This window comes from Podarcis tiliguerta (genome assembly GCF_965153285.1).
Source record: "Podarcis tiliguerta genome assembly, chromosome: 8".
NCBI lineage: Eukaryota > Metazoa > Chordata > Lepidosauria > Squamata > Lacertidae > Podarcis > Podarcis tiliguerta.
In genome coordinates, this window is record NC_139541.1 from 56,027,296 (window position 1) to 56,053,245 (window position 25,950).

Consider the following 25,950-nt stretch of genomic DNA (forward strand, 5'->3'; position numbering starts at 1 on the left):
AAATAATTTCAAGGTAAGGTTAAATCAAAGTTGAGATTAATCTAGGGTTTAGGTGGTAACCAGTTATGATGTGACTGCTGCTGTTTCCCCAAAAATACGCTTGTCACCTTTTGTATTTTTAAAGAAGCTCCTTTTTTAAAGAGTAGATTACCCCTCCCCAGGGGTGTAAACTTCACTTTCAAGATTAAGACAGGGATTTTTAAATTATCAAGGGTTTTTGTTTTTTTTTTTAAAAAAAAAGCATACGTAAAAAGAGTCATAGAATCAAGAATACACTTACATTAGAACCAGATGTTTATAGTCTGGCAACTATTGTAACACCCAGTTGTGGTAGTGTGGGGAAGAAAAACAGGAGAAAATAAGAAGCTCATTTCTAGCCCTGAAGGTTGCAGAGAAAAGCAGGGATTTATCCAGCTAATCAGTGCCAGAAGGCTTCCATGCAAAAATTAATTTCAGACAAGAAAATTAAAGCCTACACATTTCTGTAACACGCCATATATACCATCATTTCCCCAAACCCCAAAACTTCAGTGTTTGAGCATATTAAAAACTTCAACTGAATTACCTGTACAATTACAATTCAACCTTGGTATGGATCAAAAGAGGCAGGAAGCCATTCTAGTGTTGGGAGATTTAGAAATAATACAAATTTACTAAAATGATTTAACATGAAATCGTTTTTTTAAAAAAATGGAGTACCTTTATTAAAATGTACTCAATACCACAGCACACTCAAATAATGTATCTGGGGCTCATCTACTTCATGGTCCAGCAATAAACAGATGTACACTGCCTTGATCTGCCTGCAATGAATGTTGTAGTGAACTTGTGCCAGCACAAAATGTACCCTGTATTCTACATATTCTTTCACAAGAACTTCCAAATTTTAGGATTAGTGTGAGGATTATTTAAACTGAACTTAAAGGATTCCAGACTGAAAACTGAACCAACTGAAAACAGGTCTTTGAAGCCCCAGTACACATATAGTTTACAGAGATTAGAAATTCTCCAAAGAGCACTTCTTGGTAAAAATGTGCCTCATAATAATGTTGCCTCTTCTTCTTGTATTTGATGATTCCATCTATTAGAGAAAAATAGGAGAGAATTACTGAAACTCAGGATGTAATCAGTAAATTATGCTGCAAAAGTTATGTCAATGGTTCTCATATTGTAGTTCCTTTAGGTCAGGGTTTCCAGGGCCCCTAAATTCACAGCAAATATGGAGGGCAGTGCTGAAGACATATAGGTTTGTAATACACCTACGTGGTAAAGAGACAACTCTTCTAGCTACATATTCATCCCATGCACACATATAGTCTTTCTGGGTTGCAACCTCAAAAGAACTGCAAAGAGAACTGTTAATCTGGAAATCTTTCAAGAATCATGCTGTGTCTCAAAAAAAGTACCCAATCAATGTGATGTAATGGTTAGAGCTTCCAACTGCAGCGACTCAGCTTCAAATCTATGCTCAGCAATGGGTGATTTTGGGTCACACACTATCCCACAGTGCAAAGTCCCCATGGCCATGCTGGCTTGGGATGATGAGAGTTGTGATCCAAAACATCTGAGGGACACCAGGTTGGAGAAGGCAGATTCAAGCATTCTGTTTGCCCAGTTTATTGTAATGGAAAAGTTAAGTTTTCTGGCTCATAATTTCCCCCCCTTCCCATGATAAACCCTGGCCTGATTTGGGGCTAGCATTCTAGGTTTGGGGAGCTCATCTTTTGGGCACATTGCTCAGAAAGATCCAGAATCGACTCACTGTGGTCCTGCCTGTTAAATAGTTTCCCTCAGTTGTTTTATCAATAGTTTCTTCCCAGCTTGCAGTGTTGTTTTCTTTGGATCTGAGCGGGAAGAAACAAGCTAGATAGTTAAGTGATCATTCTGAAGCCACTAGAGGGAGCTCTTCCATTAGTCAATGGTTCACACCCTAACATACGAAACCACACACATGTGCTTTCAACTCTATGGAAACAGTAATTTATATAATTTTTGTAGCATGTAAAATGCTTTACTAGCTTAAGTTCTCTGCTAGGTCATTATTGGTCAGTGAGGGGCCACTGTGGTTGAATGACTTATTCATAAGATCATCTAGCTTAGCTGGGAAGTTCAAGATGCTAATTAATCAGCTGAGAAGATGCAGAGGTTCGGCAGTAGGTAATTGGTGACCTCACAGCTGTATACTGTGGCAATTTCTCTCCTATTTTCTTTTCCGGCACTTTCCTTTGGCCAGCAAAGGCTTCATGTCCTAACTGCCACAAATTTTTCAGACAAGGGAGACCCACTGGTGCCCCCCCCCAGCACTGCAGGATTACAAATATCACGCTTGATTGTTAGGCATGGAAGCTGGGGCTTCAGCACCCGGTGAGTCAACAAATTCCCCACACCTGTCTAAGGAGAACCTGCCAATTGCTTTAAAGGCAAAGGGGGAAGGAATCAAGTGTCAACTGGGGTTGGCAACATTCACATGAACAAACAGCTCCAAAATCGTTCCTGAAGGGCAGGCTGTATTCGTGTTCTGTGCGACATAATCCCACAGGCACTTAGAAACAAGTAGAAGGTGCAAATATTTTAGCTTCCTGAAGATTTCAAAGTATGCTTGAAGTGCCTGCTACAGTTTCAGAAGCCAGAGAGGTGAATATGTCCGATATTTGGGGCTGGGGCTTCACTGACTGACCCTCCCCAGACTAGAGTGAACTATGCAAAATATGCAGTCTATGCATTTTGATACTTCCCATACTGTCGAAACTGAATATTTGTTTTTAAACCATTGCGTACAAAGCCTTGCCCATCCTTCTGTCTTGAATTTTGGCCTGTTTTGGCTAAATGACGAGTTAAGCGCCAGCACAGCCTTATTGAACCAAAGTGACTGGTCATGCAAATGTAGCTTATACGAGATACAAAAGTTCTTTGTTCCAAAACCAGAAAAGTAGAAACAGCCGAATAGCATACCCAACTCGTCCTCAGCAAAAGTCATTTTCACCCCAACAGCAGAGCACCTCCTGCAAACAGAGAAGAGTAGTAAGCATCTTCATAACGACTCACAAATCAAAACAAATGTTGATACACTCTTGGCATGCAATTTAAAAACTCTAGGGCAGTGGTTCCCAATTAGCTAAGTACTGCGGATCCCCTGTTTTTCAAAAGCTAAGCCATGGATCCCTTACTTTTGAATTTTTTGTTATCTCCAGGGTAGTTTTGTTATGTGAATGGTGCCACGGACCCCCTGGGTGGGTTACGCAGACCCCGGGGTCCACAGACCAATTAGGACCCACTGCTCTAGGGGAAAAAAACCAACACATGCAACTTAATACCTAAGTACTAAATGTTTTAATATAGTGAACAGCAATACTGGGTCAATAAGGGCCAGAGTTTTACTTGAATAACTGAGTAGATTTTGTTGGTAAACACAGAGGACTAGCTACATCCATTTTTGATATTTAAGGTTCGATTCTGTTTGCTTTTTTTTTTGCTTTTTTTTTTTTTTGCCCAAGGTTACGGTCCATTGCAAATGACAAAGGGCACAAGTATTAAAACATTATTGCTAATTTATGCATAAGCAAGTGGATGTATTTTAAGTATCTATTTTTAAACCATCTTTTTTAAACAAGATTTTACATTTAAAATTAACATTTGAAGAACGTCTTCAGTAATAAAAGTTTATGCAAGTTGCCGTCACATTTTATGTAAAAGAAATGTGCCATTAAAATCAGACATTTAGGTTACCTTTTGAGTTTTTCGGTGCATGTTAGCTTTAAGACATCCTGAATTCTCCTGCGATAATTTTCCTTTAAAAGGGGGGTTTTGGGCGTTCTTTTCATCAAGCAAGACATTAAGCCCTGAAAGCTGACTCCAAACCATTGTGGAAAATTCAGTTATTTACATTTTTTTAAAATAACAATCTACAAATACAACTCTTTTTGGCTTTTAAAAGTAGCTTCCCTCAATCATGCACTGCTATGAGCAATTTGACAGTAACAGTGGACTTTTTTTTCACCCCCAAGCAGTTCTTTCCCAGTGAATACTCGATTTTAAATTTTGCCAAGAAGGGAGAGTAAGTACAAGCCACCAGCTCTTCACAGCAGTCAGTTCTGCTATCACGCCAGGCTTGTCAACAGCTGTTTAATCTGGTCATCTGCAGTGAGTGAGACTTTCCTCCAGAAAACCAGGCAGGGAACCTGATTTTCTTTGAAGGCAGCAAATCACTAACGTGGGGATGTGTGGACAGGTGGGCAGTTAGCAAAGCTGCATTATGTGCCTTTCCTAATGGGCTATTGAGAACAATCTGCCTGCTCCCTACATAAGCCACCACTTTGTAATTGCTTTGGAACCCAAGGAATGCCGCCCTGAAAAGCAGGCAGTCTGAGGAGAGGGAAATCTGTGGATGCAGCAAAAGGAAGAAGTCTTCTTTTCTATCTGTGAAAAAGGCTTTTGGAGTCACACTGTTTTGATGAAAGTTACTTTTGGATCAACAATTTCCGCCTCTCTGCAGAGGGCACAATCCCCTGGGGACATTCCTTGCGCAGGTGTCACCAAAATGAATGGGGCTTGCGCAAGGCCACTCTGCCCTTTTGAAATCAATAGCAGCTACAAAGGGGCTGGTGCAGAAGCAGCTGTCCGCAGACTAAAGATAAAAAGCCAGCAGATGTCTCAACCCTTCAGTGCAACAGAACACTGATGCTGCCACTTGAAGCCCCGTTTCTGGCACAACTGCTCAACTTCCAGGGGGTGAAAAACAATTTTGTTTTAAAATTAAGCTTACTCAGCTTGGTAAAGTTTTAAAACTTTCAGAACATACCATTTTAAAAACGTCTTCGGATTTTAAGAGAACTTCTTTTTAAAAAACAGACCAAGTACTTTAGCATTAATTTAAATTAATTGAAAGAGGACAATCTATTTTACTGCTTGACCAAAATTAAAAAAAAATGACAATTCATCACATTTACTTTGATTAAAAAAGGACTAAACTTTATTGACAAACTGCTGCAGACATCTTGACAAATTTTAGCTACCTATTTAGGCAGGCTTACACAAGTAGTAGCATTTAATCTTCCAAGAACAAAATGGGAGAACAGTGTACAAATCTATGTACAAAATGAAGCTCCTTGCTTTTTTCAGCTGCAATGTCCCTTTTTAACATAAAGCTAGTGTTGAGACGCACTTGAACATGTCACTGGAATGGCTAAAAGCTTTACAGTTTTGCCAATTTTAAGCCTGAGCTGTATTATGTACTGCAAACACTCAAGTGTTCAGCTTTTCCTTTAAGAAAAAAGAAAAGAAAAAAGAGAGAGACACAATGCACAGCTATTCATTTAATACTTCCTAATATCAAAACACTGGGCAGTTAGAGCAATATAAAAATTACAGAGCAGCTAGATGTCCACTTCTCTTAAAAATTCTTCATGCAGAATTAAGCCAAGAACACCTTTTGCTGGAGAACGTCCGTCACTAGCATCTCAACACTGGGGCTAGATTTCAAAACCCACATGGTCAATGTTACAAACCTAATTTTTTTTTTTAAGTTAAACTGATTGAGAAAAAAAATTACTGTTTTATCTGTTAAGGAGAATTCTTTCTATTAACATTTAAACTTAAGATTAATCAAGCAATCTGCTTTTAAGGGCAAAGTGTTGACATTTGAGCTTACTTTTTAAACTGCGGCAGTTGCTACCATTACATTATGATTTTAAGTCATTAAAAGCCAACCCTGAATTTTGAAATGTAGCCTACTTTTGGGATTCTGCAACTACAACTTTTATGGGTTGCCTAAAAAACAAAAAATACTTAAAGATTAACAAACTTTAATTTCATAACTGTTAAGCAAGCATGTCACTTTGGAAACTAACATTTTTTACCTCAACTTTTTCTTTTTAAAGGTACAGTTGTGTTTATATATCTAAACAGAGAAAAAAAAAGCCATCTACACACTTAAAAATTGAATTCAGTCTTCTAAATCTAAATTATTTTAAAATACTACATACAGAAGCCAGAATGCAAGGTCAGTGGTGGGGGAGGATGGAGGTGGGAGAAAAAGGGAGCCAGAGAAAAATCAGGGAGACAATTACTTGTCTGTTGTGGGTAAAGCAACAGGAATCCTGGGAGATACAAGAATCAGAAACAACTGTTTGCTCAAAAGTGATATTTCCCCCTCATGTATGCTTTAATAGCGTCCGTATGGGTGCTCTCTGTACGCTCCCTTCACTGGCCTAGTCGGAGGGGCCTTGAGCGAGGGCCTTGTTCCATTCCAATCATCTTGACCTGCAGGAAAGAAAATAGTGCATGTAGGCAGCAGAAAAAGGACAGCTGTTTTGCTTTTCATGAATCATGGTGTCAGCAAATAACCCTGAAAAGAGACCTAGGCATAGATTTCAGTGTGCTACCAAATGGTGCTTTGGAAGGAACTGGAATGTATGTGAAGTGCTATTCAGAGCTGGCAAGAAACAGAAGTCTTGCACAAATCATCAAGAGTCCAAATGGCTCATTGCAAGTAATCAAAGCACAGAATTGGCCAAACTTTTGCTGCACACAACTCCACTCCTAGTAGTTTACTAATGGAGCATATATTTTTAAAGGATGCATGCTTCTCTACAAGTGGACAGCTTCAACTGAGGGGTTTAGTTGTCTGCTCTCATATGTTACCACCATAGCCTTTGTTGCCCTGAGAAAATACTTTTAAAATTTAGTACAAGTTCTATCTCGCCTCTGTTTCATCACAGAGCTCAAGGTGGCATTGGGGTTTCCAAGATGTCTTCCTATCCAAAGGACTGACCAGACCAGACCTCAGCAAGCTGCATCATGTGCAATCAGAACACACCCTCCTTGCACATGCCCAACAGGAGACAATACAGTCCTCAGGTGCAGTAGGAAACTATTATTTTCACCAAACATAGAAGGCATAATTAGGAGGAATATCAACAGTTTTGGGGGGAAATGAAACATCAGAAAAACACCAGGTTCCTTTCAAAATCAAGACAAAATTAGTTTTGTTGAAATCCATCCTCTTCTGACTAGCTAAAACTTCACACTTCTAATTAAACATGGCTGGCTCACACAAGTTATTTTTCTCATTTGGTTCACAGGAAAGCAGGTACATACACTAAATTGGTTCAGTTGTAACTTATTTAAGAGAAGCACTGTCGTGCCCAGTGGCCCAGAGGACGTTTGGTCCCTTCAGTCAGGAAAATCAGAGGATGCAACAGTAATACTGAAGAGGCAGAGAAATAATGCTTAGAGTCAACCCAAAGGAAGAGGACAGATAAATGGAAACACTGGCAATTTTTCCCAAATATTGTCATGACCAGAAAGCTGTTTCCATAGTTGCCAGTATCTCGGTGTAGAAGGGGACAAACCTTCTTAGAGTTGCAAGGAGCTCTCATTTTTATCTTCTTCATACTCATCCAAGAATTCTTTGGCAGCTAAATACTTCTGGTCTCACCCTGGTGATATTTAAAGCTTCACGGATTTCATGACTGTACTGTGCCAATGTGGAATGGAATTATTGGCAAAGAATTCAGCATTCTGAGAAATCCAACCTTTCCTTTACAAAGATACACACATACAGTCCTTAGCTTTAAGCATTTAAAAATGGTCTAGAATGTGTGGCAAAATGTCAGCTGAAATCTTGCAAGTTAAAAATGAAAGAGAGAAGACCACAGGGCTTTATTATTCCCTGCTGGGTGTCTTGCACTTTCTAGTGGTTAGCAGAACAATAACAGCTCTGCTTTTTTGGTGCAGAATGAAAACTTGGGATAAAACTCACTGGTAATTAGACTTTCTAGTAAACCTTTTCATTGCACTAATATAGCCAGTATATTCTTAAGATTATTGGACATTTTCAGAGTAACATCAGCTAAAGGCAAGATCTCCAGATTTGTTCTCCGCTGAAAAGACTCGTTATATCCTACATACTGCCTCTCAAAAAACTTAGATCATGATAACCTTTTTATCTTTTGCATTCAAGGCAAAAAATAACTGACTAAAATATATTGAACACAGTTCTGCTTCTGCCATGGCAACAGAGCATGCAGACGTACCATACGCTTCATAAGATTCCTGTGCTTCACCATGTCCATAGTCATAATATTCTGTTTCCCTGCAATAACAAGACGGAGTATTATTATTATTATTATTCCTTGAGGTGGTGTATCTTTCTAATCATCTTGCTGTTATTATTTAGGATGGTCCAAATGACCATCTATCTCACAGAGAGGGTAATGTGGACATGCTTCTTGCAATAGTTAGGGACTCCCTAGACCAGATACTACGCTTCCTTGCAATACTGTCCATTAGCTAAAGTTGTAAGGGAAGGAGGAGCCCAGGCCCAGCTCTCTTCACAAACAGTAAAGGAAAAGTCCATGCCAATGAGAGCAAGGCTCAGTGGATGCGATGGGGCCCTTTACCTGACTTTTGAGGAACACAGTGCTTTGCTAAGGCTGTAGTTACCCAATCACTCAAGCCCCAGGGAATGCTGGACAGTGCTGATCCTTGTAACACAGATACTCATGGTATAGATGCCAAAGCGCACACAAGCACAATATGCTTGTGTTCTGCTGAAGATACAGGGCAATTAAGAACTAATGTGGCTCAGTTGGTTAGAACGTGATGCTAATAATGCCAAGGTTGTGGATTGGATCCCTGTATGAGCCAGCTGCATATTTCTGCATTGTAGGGGGTTGGACAACATTACCCGCCAAGTCCTCTTTCCAACTTGATTCTAAGTAATCAAAAGGAAGCACTTACTGTTGACCCTGGCTGTAGTAGCCTTCATATCCTTCGTAACTTTGCTCTGCATAAGCATCGTCATAGCCCTGGAATAGACAAAGAGGCAAGGGTGGAGTCAGTTATTGTAAAAAAATAAAAAATAAAATACCAAGCAAAGTACCTTCTATAAAAGTCCAAATCACAAAAGTGATACACAGGTACCCCCTTCAAACACACATTACTTTACCTTGCAGTTATCCAAACAATGTCCTTGGAAATATTTCACGTACAAAAAAAATACAATTGCCCAGTGTAGATATAACAATCTTGGTCTAATAAATGGAATAGACCAGACTTCCCCAACCTGTTGTATTCCAGATATTTTGGACTACATCACCCCAGTCAGCATGGCAAAACCTGGTTTGCTACTACAAAGTTTGTGAAATTTCTTTAAGAACTGGTACAATCATCCTTCCTCCATACTTCCAAGCAACCAAGGTCACCTAGACTATGCAAGCAGTCCTTTGCCAAGCAGTCCTTCACCGGGATCTGTGATCAAGTCTTATTTCTGTGAATCAGAAAGCATTAAAGATGCAGTGTAAGGAGGATGAGGCTAGCAGGGAGGAAAACCTCAAGAAAACAACTGCCAAGCAGATACAATTTCTGTCTCTGCTTGGTGCTATTTTCTCCACTGAAGACAAGGTTTATTCATTCTTAAGGGCCATTACTTTTTAAAGTAGCCAGGTCCAAAGGCCCGTGCTATTATCAAACTCTCCTGTACAGTACCAAGCAGGCATGCCTTTCCCCTGTACTTATCAAACGACATCTGTTATAATCTTTCAAAGTTGGGTGTCTGCACAAGAGAGGAAGACCCCACCATATACAGTGGTACCTCGGGTTACAGACGCTTCAGGTTAGAGACTCCGCTAACCCAGAAATAGTACCTGAGGTTAAGAACTTTGCTTCAGGATGAGAACAGAAATCGCATGGTGGCGGTGTAGCAGCAGCAGCGGGAGGCCCCATTAGCTAAAGTGGTACCTCAGGCTATGAACAGTTTCAGGTTAAGAACGAACCTCCAGAACGAATTAAGTTCTTAACCCGAGGTACCACTGTATTTAAAACAGTATGATTTTACTTTAAACAGTCATAGCTTTTCTCAGGCTTCTGGGAGATGACTGACTGTTAAACCACTCTGAGGATTGCAGCTCTGTGAGGCGAATGGGTGGGGGCTCTTAACACCTCTCAGCACCCTTAACAAACAATAGCGCCCATAATTCTTTGGGAGAACACATGATTGTTTAAAGTGATATTATAGTGCTTTAAATGTATAGTGTTAACGTGGTCGAAAAGAGAGGTTGGGTCTAACTCTGTGGGAGGAGCAGGCTATTTGCTTGCAGGTCCCAGGTTCAATCCCCAGCATCTTTAGGCAGTGCTGGGAAAGACCCTGGTTTGAAATCCCATAGTGAATTGCAGTCGTCAATCACTGCTGACAATACTGTGCTAAACAGACCACTCATCTGACTCTGACAAAGGCTGCTCTATGTTCTTACATATATATAATCTTGGGTGTTGCGGATAAACCAAAGTTTTTAGGCACAAGTCATCTGTTATCAGACTCTTTCCCTCCTCTCAGAAAGTTAAAAATTGCTTACATAATCTTCATAGGTCTCTGGTGCAGGAGGGGGAGGAAGAGGTATTCTTTGAATGCCGGCTGCCCGAGCTCTTGGTGCAGGGGCACCTCTCACTGCTGGAAGAGGGGGAACACCCCGGGCCACAGCTGCTCCTCTTGCAATGGCACCTCTCACTGGGGCCCCCCGCACAAGAGCTCCACGTGGAGGTGGTGGCGGAGGTCCCACACCACGTCCCCTAAAAAGAGGGGACAGAAGAGTTAGAAAGCACACACAATCTGCACACAACCATGTTCTGGACACCCACTAAATCTAATCTGTTGTCTATACAGAAGCTCAATTTGCAGAGGCCTAGCAGCAGAGATGAATGACAAAATTAAATCTAGTAAAATTTGCTGTGTGATGTACGGAGACAGAGCTGGAAATGCCCAAATGGGAAACTTGGATTGAGCAAGTAGCAAAGATTTACATACCTACCAGAATCACTTCAAAGATAAGGCAAACTAGCAGCATCAGCTGTCAATGCAAAAGGCCCAAGAAATCTCAAAACATAAATGGGTCTTTATAGGCTTCTAAGTTTAGCACAAAGTAGTTTTTGGAAGCGAAAGAGAGAGGAAGCATTATCACTTGATGTTCATACAGCCCAGTTTCTATATATATATAAAGATGTGTATGGAAAAACCTACACAACTGAGGCTGCTTCTGATATTTGGATTTTTAACAACAACAAAAACAACAACAACAACAAATTTTTATTTATACACCACCCTCTCCAGCCAAGACCGGGCTCAGGGCAGCTAACAACCAATAATAAAAACAAGTTGAATAATTTGTGGGGGGTTTTAATGTTAAGGACAGGAGTTGCCAAAGAGAAACATAATAAAGGAAAGACATGAAGTAAGGGGCAGATGCACAGATGTAGGTAAGCAGATTAGCAATTTTATGGAGCAGTGATGTCTAGGTCAAGAAGGGTTAAGATAAAGTAGCAAAGAGCAGAGCAAAGGCAGCTGTGAAGGGCACTTAAAGCTATATCCACCTGGCCTGAGAGACTTAGAAAACATTCAACTGTCTCTCTGAAACAAGGGTTGGAAACTTTCTTAAATGAAAACCAAAGTTGGACAATTCACCCTATTGGACAATTCATGAACCCCCTCAAAGATCTGGTATTGTCAACATGCTGAACAAGAAAAAGCTTGCAACTGCGAGAGTAAACTAAGACTAAAACCCACCACCTATGGGAAATATGACTGAGTGCCTTTTCTATTGCCTCTCACCTGTTCAGCAAGGCTGCCCCACTCCACACACTAAAAAAAAAATTGAAACAGCCATTAAGCCCATATCGCTTCCCCACCTCCCCAAACCATCAGAAGCACAATCTTACTGCTTAAAGATGCAACTGCAACTAGCAAGAGCTCATCTCCAGCAACATTTCCATTTGTTACCTAGGAACAGGTGGAGGTGGGGGCACAGCTCCCCTTCCTCGTACAGGAATCCCTCGACCTCGTGTTGGCTCTGGCACACCATTGAGATAAGACAGCTCCAGAAACTGCTCCTGGCAGATGTCATCCATCATATCCTAAGCAAAAACAGAGGGAATTAATTTCTAGGCCATGCAAAAATAATAATAATAATAATAAAAATCATTCATTTTATTTGAAATGGGTTTTTGTGCTGCTAACAACAGCTCTGTTTGGAAAGGCATAGGTGAGTACTATGGGCAGGAGCTGCCTAAGTCACAACAGCTGCCACAAAACATCCTCTGCACCCTTGTAGAACAGCTGTCCTTCCTGTCTGTCAAATGCTCTGAGAAGTGGGCTCCCTTAGCAACCTAAATTTCTTGTTCCCATTCAGAGGAGGCAGGAAATGGTTTCAGTCCAAAGAGCAAATGCTCACCAGTAACTCTAAGCTGCCTCTTTCCACTTCTGTCCCTGCTCTGTGCATTCTGCACTCTCCAGGGGGTACAATTTCAGGCAATCTGTGGAGGGATTAGCAGCAGAGCAAAAGCATTTCACTCCCTAAATCCAGTAGGGAATCCAGGCACTGATGCCAATCTGTTGGGAGGGGTGCAACAGTAACACAGTAAAGTGTTAAAAGATAGGAGGTGGTTTTGGCAAACCAAAAGGAACAGATGGCTTCAAAGAAGAGCGACCACTTTTGTATCCTTTTGGATATGTGGAAGCCTTCAAAGCTTCACAAACCTTACATGCAGTGTCTATGTAGCTCCACCCCTTTGTGTACCATATTCAAAACTGAGGCAATCACAGTCATTTTGTGTTGTGAGCATTAGGACAAAAATAAATATATCAGAAATCCATTGTTATCCACAGCAGAGCAGACATGGGACTCTTGTTCTGCTTTAGCTGCACAGCAATGCCTGTCCAAGAGGCTTCTGCAATTCCCTCAGCTCAACAGGGGTAACTAAGACAACCCCCACCCCCAAATTCCTGTGTACTCTCCACAATGTGTGCACATACACACCTCACACCTTTAGAACATGAGATCCAACGATTTCCTCTGCTGATGAATAATGAAAGCTAGTCATTTCTGAATATTTCTAGAAAGGTCATTCTGCTTTTCAAGACAGATATTAAACCCAAGGTGAAAACCCCCCAGGTAGTCTTAAAATGGTGTATTAGCGCTAAAGTTCCCTTCTCTAGTTGAGTTGAAACCTCAGGAGTTTCCGTTTCGGAGAGCTCAAACGCACCTACAATTCATGTAACAAATTTCAGAAGGCAAAACCAAACCAGCAATCCAGATGTTAGAATCCTTGGTTCTCTAAAATGAATAAAAGATCAGGTGGCCCCCCCGCTCCGCAAAAAGAACATTTGCAGATGTTAGCAAATAAAATTCAGTTCCTGACAACTTTTGGAGCAGCCAATCTCTTGATGGCATCTTCCCTAGAGTCCAATCTTTTGACCCTTTAATAGCCTTTAAGTTCTTAGGTAACTGTTGCAAAATCTCTGAGATTATAATTTTTAAATGTCAACCCAACACTTTTTTTCAAAATAGGACAAGGTCTTTCGTATCTATGGCTGCTTTGGAGTCATTTTTGCAGAAAGACATCCAACTGCACAGGTGGGTTGGCTGCAATTAAGTTTTGGAACAAAGCATTTGTTCAGCTCCGGTGATTGAATTGTCAATACTTAGTACTGCCTTACTCAAAACAGTATCTCCTTTTTCTCTCTGACTGAGCTTATTCTATGGAATATGCTTTGCCACAATCTGTTCTACTTGAACACACCTTGCCAAGACCAAACATGTCATTATGCAGAACATTTTAGAAAAAGAAGGTGGTATGTACCGGAACAAGGAACTTTTTGACTTCTTCCATGGCATGGGCCATAAGAGCATAAGCCTCACAGGGTGGCCCGAAAACTTCAATGAAGACATGCAGGTCCATATTTAAATGAGCATATTTTGGGTCACCCCCCTTGCGCAGTTCTTCCTCCTGAAAAACAAACAACTGTTACAGTAGATGGCTAGAGGTTTTAAAAGAGAACACAAGCCTTCCTGTTGCTCACATAAAGAGACAAGTGTTGCTTTGCCACATCTGCAAATAGATGCCACCAGCCTCTCAGATTTTTTTCCCAGGAAGCAGAGACAAATTCTAAGATGCTGTTGGGATTATGTCTCACATCTTTCGCTTGTTCTCAAAGAAAAAAATGATCATTCTTACCTGCTTGCTGTAAGGCAGGCTTCCTCCAGATGTTTTTGGCCTACAACTTCCATGATCCCTAGCTAGCAGGACCAGTGGTCAGGGATGATGGGAGTTGTAGTCTCAAAACATCTGGAGGGCTGAGGTTGAGGAAGCCTGCTGTAAGGTAATTTTACTATTGCTTCCAGTTTGCATGTGTGAAACTGGATTCAACACCTTATTGAAGGGCTCCATATGCTCGTGACAGAACTAACTACTAAGGTTTAGGAGGCTGTTGCTGCAGCTCTGGACCCTTCAATCCTTGAGTTATTTTATTGGGCTAATAATGACTTTCATGACTGTTTGACCTAGGTGAATTTTACTGCCATTTGGAGGGGCCCATTTAATTGTGGCAGCACTTGCTTTACTGGCCAGTGGTGCTAATCCTTTGGTGCACAATTAACTGCCCACCCATACTTTTAATCTGGAAACTTTTTTTTAAGCTGAGACTGCTCTGTGCTTGGACACGGACACACAAGTGGATTCCTCACACCCAATGACTGCAACAGCAACTGCTCACCGATTTGCAAATAAAGGTGGCAGGATAAAACACAAGTACAGGACTAGACATTCTGGTAGAAATCTCAGACCCCAACAACAGTCTTTCATTTATGCCTCCTAGTACATAATTCTAAAAACAGGAATCAAAACAAAGTCTAACATTAGTTTTACTTAAAAGACTATTTACCTGTGCCAACCTAAACTAGTTATCCCCATATGGTCCTGGCCCTAAACTTTTGCTTGCTTATATTGACTCCAAATAATTTTGCCAACTGATATTCCAAAGAAATATGAAAAAAGGCCTTCCAATAAGATTCATTCATTCATTTATTTCTCTTCTCACTTACCTGGCAATGAAAAATCCTGACTAGCATAAACTCAAGATTTACTTACTTGGCTTTAAACAATCTAGAGGCTTAACAGTAGCCTTCACAAGTACAATTTTTAAAAGTTAAGAAAACAAAGATTTCAGTTAGATGCCCTCTTCAAAGTCACATGGAAACGTGAGAAGCAAGAGCTCAACTTTGATGTGATGCTCTATGAATCTCTTTTCTTTACATAGCCTAGATACAACAAACACTTGGACATTGGTTGTATTAGAAAAGACTATTGAATTCTGTTAGTCAGCTGCCTGCTCATTCTGTGATTAATGGCAAAGCAACAAGTACTCACTCCTGGGGATTTTGCAGTTCTAAGTCATCAATGCATTTTTAAAAGGTACCTAACTGTAATGGTTCTAGGGGTTGCTCGTGCGTAAGCTTGTCCCAACGTCTGGCTGGGTTGCCTGAGTGAACCTTTCCTGTCCGGGCAGCCACTCGTCCGTGACCGTCTCAATCGCTGGCAGAATCCGTCAGTGGGCGTTTCTTAAACTTCTTCCAGCAAAGAAGTTCTTTGACGCCCAGTCTCCGCCTACTTTCCCTGCATGGAAGCCTTCTGTGCAAGGAGGGCGTGGGCAGCGGAGGACCCCTTCTCTCCCTGCTGGTCCCCGGCAAGGAGTCATGGGATCGCCTCGCCGATTCCCCCATCTCCCCCCCTTCTCCACTGGAGCTACGCTGATTCTCTCCCCCAGAAGATGGGCTGCCCCTCCCACTCCCGGGACGCTCTCTGGGATCCCTTCGGAGCTTGCTCTCTCCCTCGGACACTGATGGCAGTTCCCTGACACTAACACAACACTTTTACTTAAAGGCAATGTGTGGTCAACAAACGGGGAGAGGATGCAACGGCCAACCCAACTATCTATGAAAAAAATCCAGAGTTCTAAAACACACAAAAGTACTTGTAATTTGAGCCCAGTGCCCCTACCTTTGCCTTGTCTCTCATTGACCCCTTCCCCAGTACAGATATCTTTGCTCCAGTTTCTTCCTGCAGTCGCTTGATGGTGTTGCCTTGGGGTCCCAGGATCTTCCCAACAAAGTTAAACTAAAAGGAGAGAAACAGATTTTTTCTTAGTTTCAAAAACTGAATTAAGTTACTTTAAAATTTATACTGCAATGACTAGGATCAGCAATTATAAGTTTCCCGAAATTTTAAACTGTACTCATTTTGGCCTTCTAGAAAAAAACCAAAGGGTGAATGATCCAAATTCTGGTAAGTTAGCAATCAAGCATATCAAAGTGTGCCTTATGAAAGTGTTTGCATTTTAAAAGAATACACTGGAAGAAAGGTGGTTTGGAGGCAAAAGACTTTTGGTATCACAGATTCACATCTGGGGGCCTGTGGGAATGCTCGGTAAACTATAAGGTATAGTTTAAGGTATGTTGTATAAGGTATGTTGTTTAAAAGGTTGGACTAATTAGGGGGCATTAGGGACACCCCCCCAAAAAATTATTTTGACATCACAATGGGGAACCTAGAGAAACAGCTAGTAAAAAAAATCTAGAAATTGTCATTTTAAAAAAGTTGGTAACCCTAACAAAAGCCTTTTGACATCACAGCAGGATCAGTCAAGATGGTTTCCCTGTCTATTTTTAAAGAAAATGACAGACTTTAGGGGGGCACCAAAAGCCCTGATCTATTCAATGCCACTTCTGTGGCACAACTCTCGTTCTTATCTTACTACCTAACTGTAACTGAAATATGGCCCCTTTCCCCCATGTATATCACTGTCTCCCCTCCTCTCTTTTTTCTTGCTATGGCAAATTTAGACTGTAACATCCTCAGGGCAGGGGCCTGTCCTCTTATGTTTTGTGACGTGCCATATGCACAAGGAATGAAATATATATATATATTGCCAATAATAAACATTTCCCAGTACAAGAAATATCCTTCATAAGCCTATGCTCTGGCCTGCTACAAACACACAAAGAAAATACAGCAGAAACGCCTTGGAAATATTTAACAACAGCAATAAATGCATTGGCATAAATCAGGACAGCTCAAAGCAAACAGCTGCTGTGAGTGGAACTTGTCATAAGCATCCTTTTACAGGACATTAATGAGGCATTTGCTGGCCTTCACCTTAGGGTATTGCTTGACTGGGATGAGAACTCGTTCTTTCAGCTTCATGTTCTTATGAGAAAACAGGTCCAGATAGGTCTCTTCCTCATCTTTCTTTGATTCACCTTTCTGAATTTTGTCGATTTCTAAACAAGACAAAGCATACAATTGAAACAGCACTTCAACCTTTTTTTAAAAAAAGAAAAACCCAACAGGATGTACATGTAAAAGCAGGTAGAAGAGGCAACTTGTCTAGAATCACACCCCACCCCCAGTCAAGCTACATGACTGTGCAAGTGAGCCCCAAACTCAAGTTTTTCTGCAACCTAGCCAATAGGCCCACCAAACAAACAAACAACATTGTCCTATATGCACTTATGTTAGCTAACTGTTTCTAAACCGAAGTGAAAGGGGGAAAGCTGCTTTTCTACAGTTTTGCTACTTTGTAGCTTTTCTCATTTGCTCCCAGCAACATCTTACCTATTGCATTTTATTAAGGCAGTAGCCACGCGGGAGCCAGTTATTACCCAGTTCTCCCCCAAACATTTCTAAGAAAACTCTACAGACCCATGCCACACCACAACACCCCCAATTCTGAGCCAACCACGTCTGCTGTAAAGGAAAACATTCTGGTGCAAGACCCTTTCTTTCTTGTCTGACTGTCTTTACCAGGCAATTTTGTAACAGGACGATCCCTTCCTGCTCTGGTTGTGACATCAAATATTTGAAGATGTGTGTATTTGCACTAAAAGGAAGTCCAAGAATGTAACTGGCAAGCTCTCAATTTGCAAGTGACACGACTGGGCTGCTTGCCAAGTTCCAAGGCCTTCCCTATGACAGGCTGAAGGAAATATAGGAATATCAAGAAGATAATACTACTTTTTGGGTAGGCCTTCTCTAAACAAAGCCCAAAGTTTTCCAAGGATGAAAGAAGGAAAACACCTAAGTGACAGAAGCTCTAAGACATGGGTAGGCAAACTAAGGCCCAGGGGCCAGATCTGGCCCAATCACCTTCTAAGTCCAGCCTGTGAACGGTCCAGGAATCAGCGTGTTTTTACTTGAGTAGAATGTGTCCGTTTATTTAAAATGCACCTCTGGGTTATTTGTGGGACATAGGGATTTGTTCATTCTTTTTTTCAAAATATAGTCTGCCCCCCCCCACAAGGTCTGAGGGACAGTGGACTGGCCCCCTGCTGAAAAAGTTTGCTGACCCCTGCTCTAAGAGTTTACTCAGCAACTATGGAACAAAAGTCAGTCCAACAGTAAAAATACTAGGACCAATAGGTATCTTCAGGTTGAATGCAAGATGCCCATCTAAAGTAAACCCCCCCCCCAAACTTTCAAGATAAAAAGACAGAAATTGATCAGTAGGTTTTACTTTTTCCCCTTTCATTTAAATGACCTTGAAGAGCCCTTCTAACCCATATTTCGGGCTCTTTGAATATTAAATTGATTTTCATAGAAGTCACCGAAGCATGCTAAAATTTCTTGATTTTTTTTGCATGAAGAATAAAGGTTTTAAACCACAAGCTGTTCAACATTGCTAAGAGAATTACTCAAGCACAGAAACCAATTTATTCTGTTAAGAACTACATTTTAGAAAAAGATTGCCTTCACCAGGAGAAACAGAGTTTTATGCATCAATGCGCACGAACAATATAAATTCTATTTTAAGGAATAACTAGCCTTGCTGTAACATTTTGACCTCAAACTCCATAATGAACTACGGGTGAGTTAGGTTATTTACCAAAAGGTTGATAATTGATTTGCCAAAAGCCTCCAGACCTGGTTGGGGGCAGCAGAAGACTGCAGCCACCATCTTACCCCCCCCCCATAGACATGCATGTGCAGATATGGACAAGTGTCTCACCAACAGAAACAAGTTCCTTTTGTTTCTCAACAAAATTGCTTGGAAATAACCTGTTCTGGAGTAACTCAAAAAGCAGCTTCCAGAAAGGTATAGATGGACATTTTTCTAACGCAAAAAGCGACACTTTTAGATTTATGGCTGCTGCTGCTGTAAAAGCTATCCAAGCTGAAGCTGCCCTATGATGGCACTGCTGACCCTGCCAGGAAACCACCCAGAACTTCTCAGGGGTTCACAAGCCCACGAAACCAGGGTAACTAGCTCCACATGCTCAAAATATTATATACTGGTACCTGAAACTGCAGTTTGCAGCCACCCCAAACATGATACATTTCTTATGTTAACAAGGCTTTTGTATCTGAAAGTGTTTACATACTCTTAGGATCCTCATACACTCCTATTCTTCTGCATTTAACAGGAGTGGGAAACTTTTTCCCCTTCATATGTTGATGAACTACATCAGCCTTAGCAAGTACAGCAAACAGTCAGGGATGTTGGGAGTTGTAGTTTAGCAACATCTGGAAGTCAAAAGGTTCCCAAACCTGGCATAAATGTTCACTGGTGCTGAAAGCTGTGGCGAACTGCAGTGCAGCAGTGTGTGAGCACCTACCTTTTAAGCAAAGTCCAAATGTAAAGGAAAATATGGCACCTCCATTTGTTTCATGTAACTAAATACAAGGCCTAGTCTAGTCTTTAATGCACAAAACAATCAAAACATTGCAGATACTTTGCCACCTGGACAAATGGATTTTTACTTCTACCTTTTTTAAAAAAGCAAATATCTAGCCAGAAGGCTATTTGGCAGATGTAATAATATTTTATTTCAACTCCCACTCATACACCCAGCACTCTGCTGAACAAGGTCAGAATACCATTCACTGTGCACGAATTAGCAAGGTTATAATTCACTCATATGGCTCCATCAAGAGGATTCTAAAAAGGCCCGAAATAAGGGACTGCCAGAGGGCAGTGCTGATGAAAGAATTAAAAGCTACAGCATATGCTAGACTGGACAAATTCTAAGAGCTAGTCTTGCATAGTTTCAAGGAAGCACAATCGGTTTAGGTAAATATATATCAGTACCATAATTTAACCAGAAATACTGTAGACCTATTGATCTATGGCCTTTTTTATTGTTTTATAGAAAATTTTAAATTTATATTGTCCAGTCTCTCAATGAACTTAAAATAACTGAATTACAGTATAACTTATGCACAGAAAGTGTAAACTTGGCTAGAATCAGAACTTCATTTAGGGAGAATAAGGAGTAAGCATACTCCCTTGGATATAGGGGAACTAAGAGACAAGGAAATCAGAAGCAAGTTGCTGATAAAAGAAAGAGCAGTCTATTTGGAAAGAATCAGTAGAAAAACAAGTGAAAGACAAGACATGAGAGGGCTGCAAAGAAACTTCACATTGTATACAGAAGGGGTTGTATATCATTGGGAAAGGGAAAGAAGAGGAGTTTGGCTAAGAGGCAGGATGGCAAAAAGTAGGACAGAGCAGGTGGTAGGGATGGGATTTTTTACTGCTTTATTCCCCCCACCCCCGGAAATGGTTGGCTTTATAAGTTCATTAGTAAGAGTGAATGGAAGCCAACTGCAAATACAATATTATTAGGCAACCCTGGCTGTTTTAAAGTTTTTAACTTTGTTTACTAAATACAAGTAAACTAAATATGCTTAATTAGATCACCTTTAGGGCAACAGTTTTCTGATGCAAATTACTCACCAGAGGTACACTACTAACAGGAAGAAAGCATGTTGGTAAAAAGAGGCTAGGAAGTACAAGTCTAAAGCAGGGCTTCCCAACTTCTCTAATCCCTGATCTTTTCAACTCCACTGACACACTGGGAACTTTAAAAGTGTGTGGTGGGGACCACCACAAAATGGCTGCCATGGGGGGTGTCATCAAATCATAAAATGGCTGCCACAAAGGCATAGAGTCAGATCTAGGAAATAAAAAAAATGAATACTGTAACTACATGTTTCTTACATGGGAACTGGCCCACTCAACCACAATAAAATAAAATTTTACATAGGTGTTGTTACTGAGCAGTTCTATAAAAACCACTCTGGTGTTTTCCAGTATTACCATGGCACAAGAACACTTATGCAAGTCATGGGTCCTCATGGAGATACAATGGATGCAAACAATGCACCAATTTATTTAAGCTAGGGTAGCATTTGTCCTACTCATTGTGCTACTGGAAGAGCATTTTAAGACCTGCCCCCCCCCCCGGTCACTCTGCTCTCTTCCCTGCCTCCCATCCCAGGGCCCTGGATCTGTTGGCTGGGTCATTGCCCATGAAAGCTGTTTCTTGTGCCTGGGAGCCTGGCTTCAATCTCAGCCTTAAAAAGTACATACAGGCAAAGGAAGAAATGGGCAGAGCTTTGCTGTAAAGGCTGAGACTGGTGTAAGACAGGCTTTCTCAACCTCGGCCCTCCAGAAGTTTTGAGACTACAATTCCCATCATCCCTGACCACTGGTACAGCTAGCTAGGGATCATGGGAGTTGTAGGCCCCCCAAAAAAATATCTGGAGGGCCGAGGTTGAGGAAGCCTGGTGTAAGAGGAGGAAGGGACTGCAGGGATTTCATAGGTTCTTTGGAGGTCCCTCCATTGGTATTGCACCTGTGGCTGCCACATAGAGACTTATGGTCTAAAGCAGGAGTGGGCAACATGCTGGTTGGGAGTGGATGGAGCTAAAGCCAATGATGGGCTGAAGGAAATAAATAAGTATCCTGGTTTAATTAATCTGGAATAAAAAGCGCCTTGCATAAACTTTCACCATGTTCCCCTCAGTTTAGAAGTTCCAACCTTATCAGATCTATTCATAAGGAAGCCATAATATGTGTGATAGGGCTATTCTCTAGTACAGATTATTTTTATTTTACCAAATTCTTCAGTGTGTTATGGCTACACACATATAAGTCTACCAATCTGTTCTCAAACAGCTGAGGAAAATAACTTTTTCTCCCAACAGACAACCAGTAAAAAGAAAAAAAGCCCAATCAATTAATTCTAATCAAGAACTGCCCTTTCCAGTTTTTTTGAAACTACGTAGAAAGGGGGGAGGGAGCACTTTTAAAAAACGAACAGGAAGGAACTCAGAAGAGATGGAAGAATGGGGTAGCAAAAAATGAGGCTCCACACATCTCTTGGATTGCAGGTTATGGTCTAAACTTGAGACCCTGACAGCACTTTCTGCCATAATTGGGCATTGTGGCCAGGTGACCCAAGGGGACAGCAAGGGCCAAGACACAGCAGGTGGTTGCAAAGCAACTTTCACATATTGATTTGAATTCTCCAGCTGTGAGGCTTCTGCTGGCTCACATATAATTTGTCTAGGATTTTCTAAAATTTTTGGAACATAAAAATATAGGACAACTAGAACAATGACTCTTGCAATTAATAAATTTGTTATGTACTTAGAAGTTATTTGTGGAATAAAGGAAGAGTCTAGAAAGCTCTTCTGCCTGTGGTTACTGTATAAATATTTTTGCAACAGTAGAATTTACTGTTTGGGGTGCTTGACTTCAATCTCAAATTAAAATTCTTTACTGATACAATTTCTTTACTTTCATTGTTCTTGCCAGTGCTTTAAAAAAGAAAAAAGGGGGGAAATGTTGGTACTCACCACAAAGTTGTTACAGTAAGTGCAACACTTTTAACATTTGGGGTGCCAGTACTGAGTACCCCTGAGTACCCACAGAAAAGCACTGCTTCTTGCATAGCAATACAACATGAAGCTTCTCATTCGCAGAGAAATAAAGCAATGAAACAGGCCTGTCATCCAGCAAGATTAAATCAAAGCACCTCTGAACTGTTTCAAAAAGCAAAGAAATCTGCCTTAATCACATGAACTCTGCTTTAAAAAGTTAATTAGTTCTTAGATCAAGAATGTTCCTCACCTTACTCACAAGTCAAAAATCTAGCATTCCTCTTTGTTCTAAATTCTGACTGGTTATTTCCAAACAGTTGTTGTTCTCTTGATATAGTGAAAGCCTGAAAGCACAGCAGCTGCACTGTGGTGATACGGCTACAGCAGGCGATTAGACACTGTCAAGATGGGGAAGGAGGGTGCTAGCAAGACAAAGACTGCCATATCCACTCTATTTAATAGTTTCACTGGAAACAAGGACAAATACAGATATGCATAGCAATGAGATTACAAAGCCCTCTGTCTCGGCAAAAGGGGAAGGGGGGAGATACACAGAATGCTCTGCTTGAAATCTCCTGGAATAAAAAAAAGAAAAATCCCAATACTTGGGTGGAAATTCTAGGGTCCAATTCTCTAAGTCTACCTCTGACCACCAACTTAGATGACATTTCTGTACCCACTATCACATTATAAAGGCTAATAGTGCCACTAGTACCGATCGTCATAACAGATACACTAGAGCAACTACAGACTTCACTGAGCAGAAAACCACTGTAATTTCTCCAGCTTGACCAGGGTAAGAGGTGACCAACACTACATGCAAATTAACTGTGGGGTTTTTTTAACCATTACCACCTGACTAGTAAGACACAGACACTAAGCAGAAGTGCTGGAGCTCAGTGGTAGAGCACATACTCAGACTGGATGCCCACCATTTCCAGGGCTGGGAAAGTTTCATCTGAAGCCCTGGAGAGCTGCTGCCAGTCAGTGTAGGCAATACTGAACGAGAGGGGGCAAAGATCTGACACGTGAGGCAGCTTCTCAAGTTCCCCTTCCTCGTCCACAACTTCCAGATCCAAGAGAGGATGGCAGAGAATTGACACAGCCTGCCAACTACCTAAACGAGCCTTTCCCAACAGATGTAAAGTAGTGTAGGATACTTTCAGCAGGTACAGCTTGAACTTGTTGTGTCCAGAAAAGCTGCACCTCTGCATCAATATTAGAATAACAGGAGCCCTGAACTCTACTTCTACCTTGGCGATCACTTTTATAGTCCTCATCACCATTTCTGTCATTCCTATGTACTTTCACACCTCCATTTGAAAACATCTGTCTTCCCTTTTTCAGAAACAAGATAAATAAGATTCTGGAGGTAAGGCCCACCTTTCCATCACCACATGAAAGATTACATGCCTCACACTCCATGTTAAGAAACTTCCAATTTCCTGCTTTACTACACTCTCTGCCACTCATAGGCATGCTCTCCAAGGCAGTGTTGGAAACTGGGATAGAAAAGCTAGGAGCCAAATGGCTCCTAGGACCTGGGTTGTGGGCACCAAAACAGAATGTCTAGTCACCATTTGGGGAGGTTGGTGAAACTTTTTGTTATTTTGGTATCACATTTTTGAATTAAATTGTTAATACATATTTGATTTAATGTTTACAAAAAAAATATTGGTACCATACTTCAGTTTTCAAAACACTCTACTCTTTATTATTAAACTCCATAACATATTTTCAATCCTTAACATACACTTCGAGGCTTCAAAGTGCATACATTTCACTAATCCTTGAGTGTCAGCCAGGGGCAAAAAATAACACCCAGACTTTTTGAGGTGCTTGCAAATGGAGAATCTTTAGGAGCAAAATGCGCCTGGCGCCCTGCCAATTTCGAACCCTGCTCCAAGGGTATAACAGTCACTTGCCTATGGAAAATAGGAATTACCACCATAAACTAGGCAAGGATTCTCTAAACTAGAAGAGCAGTTTCTGTTCACTATTCCTTTATTCATACAGTCAACATGCCACACCTACCATTTGAAAATATATGTAAGCAGATGGGTTACATGGGGGTGGGAGTTTATTTAAAATGGCAAAGGAGCCCAGTTTTATGACCTTGACAAGAATACAGGATGGGGGTTTGGTGGCGGGGAAGAGGAAGAGACAACGAATTTGCTCAACTAACTGGGGTATAAACTGTCTGAGTTCTCCCATACTGTTAACTCTGATGAACAAATAGGATCAGCACCAGATCAAATGGGTTCTAGCCTACCAAAACTTCTACTGAAGGGGAAAGTTAAGGCACATATGGCCTTCTTCATACACCTTTATACTTGATTACATTTTAAAGTATATGCCTGGAAAAGTAAAGATGTCAGACTAACAAAGACTGGCAGGGGGGCTTACTAATTTGAACTATAGTGTTCCAGTGGATGGAATCAGGCACTCCACCTTTTCTATTACTATTATTCTACAGGACGCTGGGACTCATCTCCCCACCCCACCCCCAAATCAGCCGAGTAGTCGCCACAGTGTCGGCGGCCCCTCTCCTCTCCCTTCCCCTCCCCCGCGGCAGGGGCGTTTACCGGCTTGCAGCAGCTGCATGGCGTGGGTGAAGGAAGGGTCCAGGCTGTCCTTCTCGGCCATGAGCTCGGGCAGGTACTTGTTCTCGGGCTCGGCCTTGGCCGCGGAGCCGGCTCCAGGAATCAGCGGGGTAGGGACGACGCTGGGGGCCGGCGGAGCCGAGCCGGTGGCCGAGGGCGGCAGCAGCGGCGGAGGCTGGGGCCCGCGCACCCCGCCACCTCCGCCCCGCGGAGGCCTCCTCGGGGAAGCGGCGGCCTGAGGCGACTGGAGGCGGCCCGGGGGAGCCGCCGGGCCCGGGGCCCTGCCCAGGCGGCCGGGGGCGGCGAGGTCCTCGCGGCGCTGCATCCGCGGCCGAAGGAGCGGCAAAGGCGCGCGAGGGAACAGGGTTGCCACGCCGACTGAGCGCCGGGGCCGCCGAGACAGGAAGCGGAGGGAGGGCCGGAGCGGAAACGCCTCGTGCGCGCGGGAACTGCTTCTGCTTCTTCGCCTCTTTCTTTCTTCCTCTGCCTCGCGCCCAAAGTACGGCCGCCTCCAACCGTTCTTCTCGACTCAAGCCAGGAATGCGCGTGCGCAGACCTCGCGAGGGCGCCCACTGCGCACGCGCCAGCCTAAGGCCTCTTCGCCACGAACAAAAAAAATGAAGCGCCGGGATGAGCCGCGCAGGCGCAGCATTCCATTGAAGAGACGGCCCTCTTTCCTATCAGCTCGCCGTGCGCACACACCCTGCGCATGCGTCTTAGATGTAATTCAGGGCTCATGCGTGGTTCGTAGACTACATATATAGAGAGAAAATACATTGGAAGTAAAGGTTCACTGTACAAATTTCCTCCTACTACTCTCTCCTTTTGTTCCTTTCCATAAGAGAAAAGTGAGCGCTGC

General features: G+C 42.0%; 1 protein-coding gene across 5 annotated transcripts; it reads right to left on the reverse strand.

Moving 5' to 3' along the window:
• Window positions 1–677: 677 nt before the first annotated feature.
• KHDRBS1 (KH RNA binding domain containing, signal transduction associated 1) lies at window positions 678–25,650 on the reverse strand. 5 transcript variants are annotated; one of them, XR_014514351.1, is made up of 12 exons: window positions 25,074–25,650; window positions 16,981–17,105; window positions 15,826–15,942; window positions 13,630–13,776; window positions 11,771–11,904; window positions 11,603–11,632; window positions 10,353–10,566; window positions 8,740–8,807; window positions 8,034–8,092; window positions 6,066–6,258; window positions 2,953–3,002; window positions 678–1,844 (listed from the first exon to the last, which is right to left on the reverse strand). XR_014514351.1 is itself a non-coding variant. In XM_083453134.1 (10 exons), exons 1-10 carry the CDS (start codon window positions 25,414–25,416, stop codon window positions 6,161–6,163), a joined length of 1,335 nt encoding a protein of 444 aa, XP_083309260.1. In that variant the 5' UTR covers window positions 25,417–25,649; the 3' UTR covers window positions 4,942–6,160. The 5 variants fall into 5 exon arrangements, 2 of the variants coding, with proteins under 2 accessions (XP_083309260.1, XP_083309261.1); XR_014514352.1 differs by having other exon boundaries at window positions 678–1,081; window positions 25,074–25,649; XR_014514353.1 differs by lacking the exon at window positions 11,603–11,632 and having other exon boundaries at window positions 678–1,081; window positions 25,074–25,648.
• Window positions 25,651–25,950: the final 300 nt, after the last annotated feature.

Excerpts from the sequence above, each read along its gene's own strand:
- KHDRBS1 (XM_083453134.1), bottom strand. The coding sequence starts at position 25,416 with ATGCAGCGCCGCGAGGACCTCGCCGCCCCCGGCCGCCTGGGCAGGGCC. Across the intron at positions 11,633-11,770 it reads CCACCTCCACCTGTTCCTAG|TGTGTGGAGTGGGGCAGCCT; the intron begins GTAACAAATGGA and ends TTTTTTTTTTAG. Across the intron at positions 10,567-11,602 it reads GGGGCAGCCTTGCTGAACAG|GGGACGTGGTGTGGGACCTC; the intron begins GTGAGAGGCAAT and ends CCCTCTTTTTAG.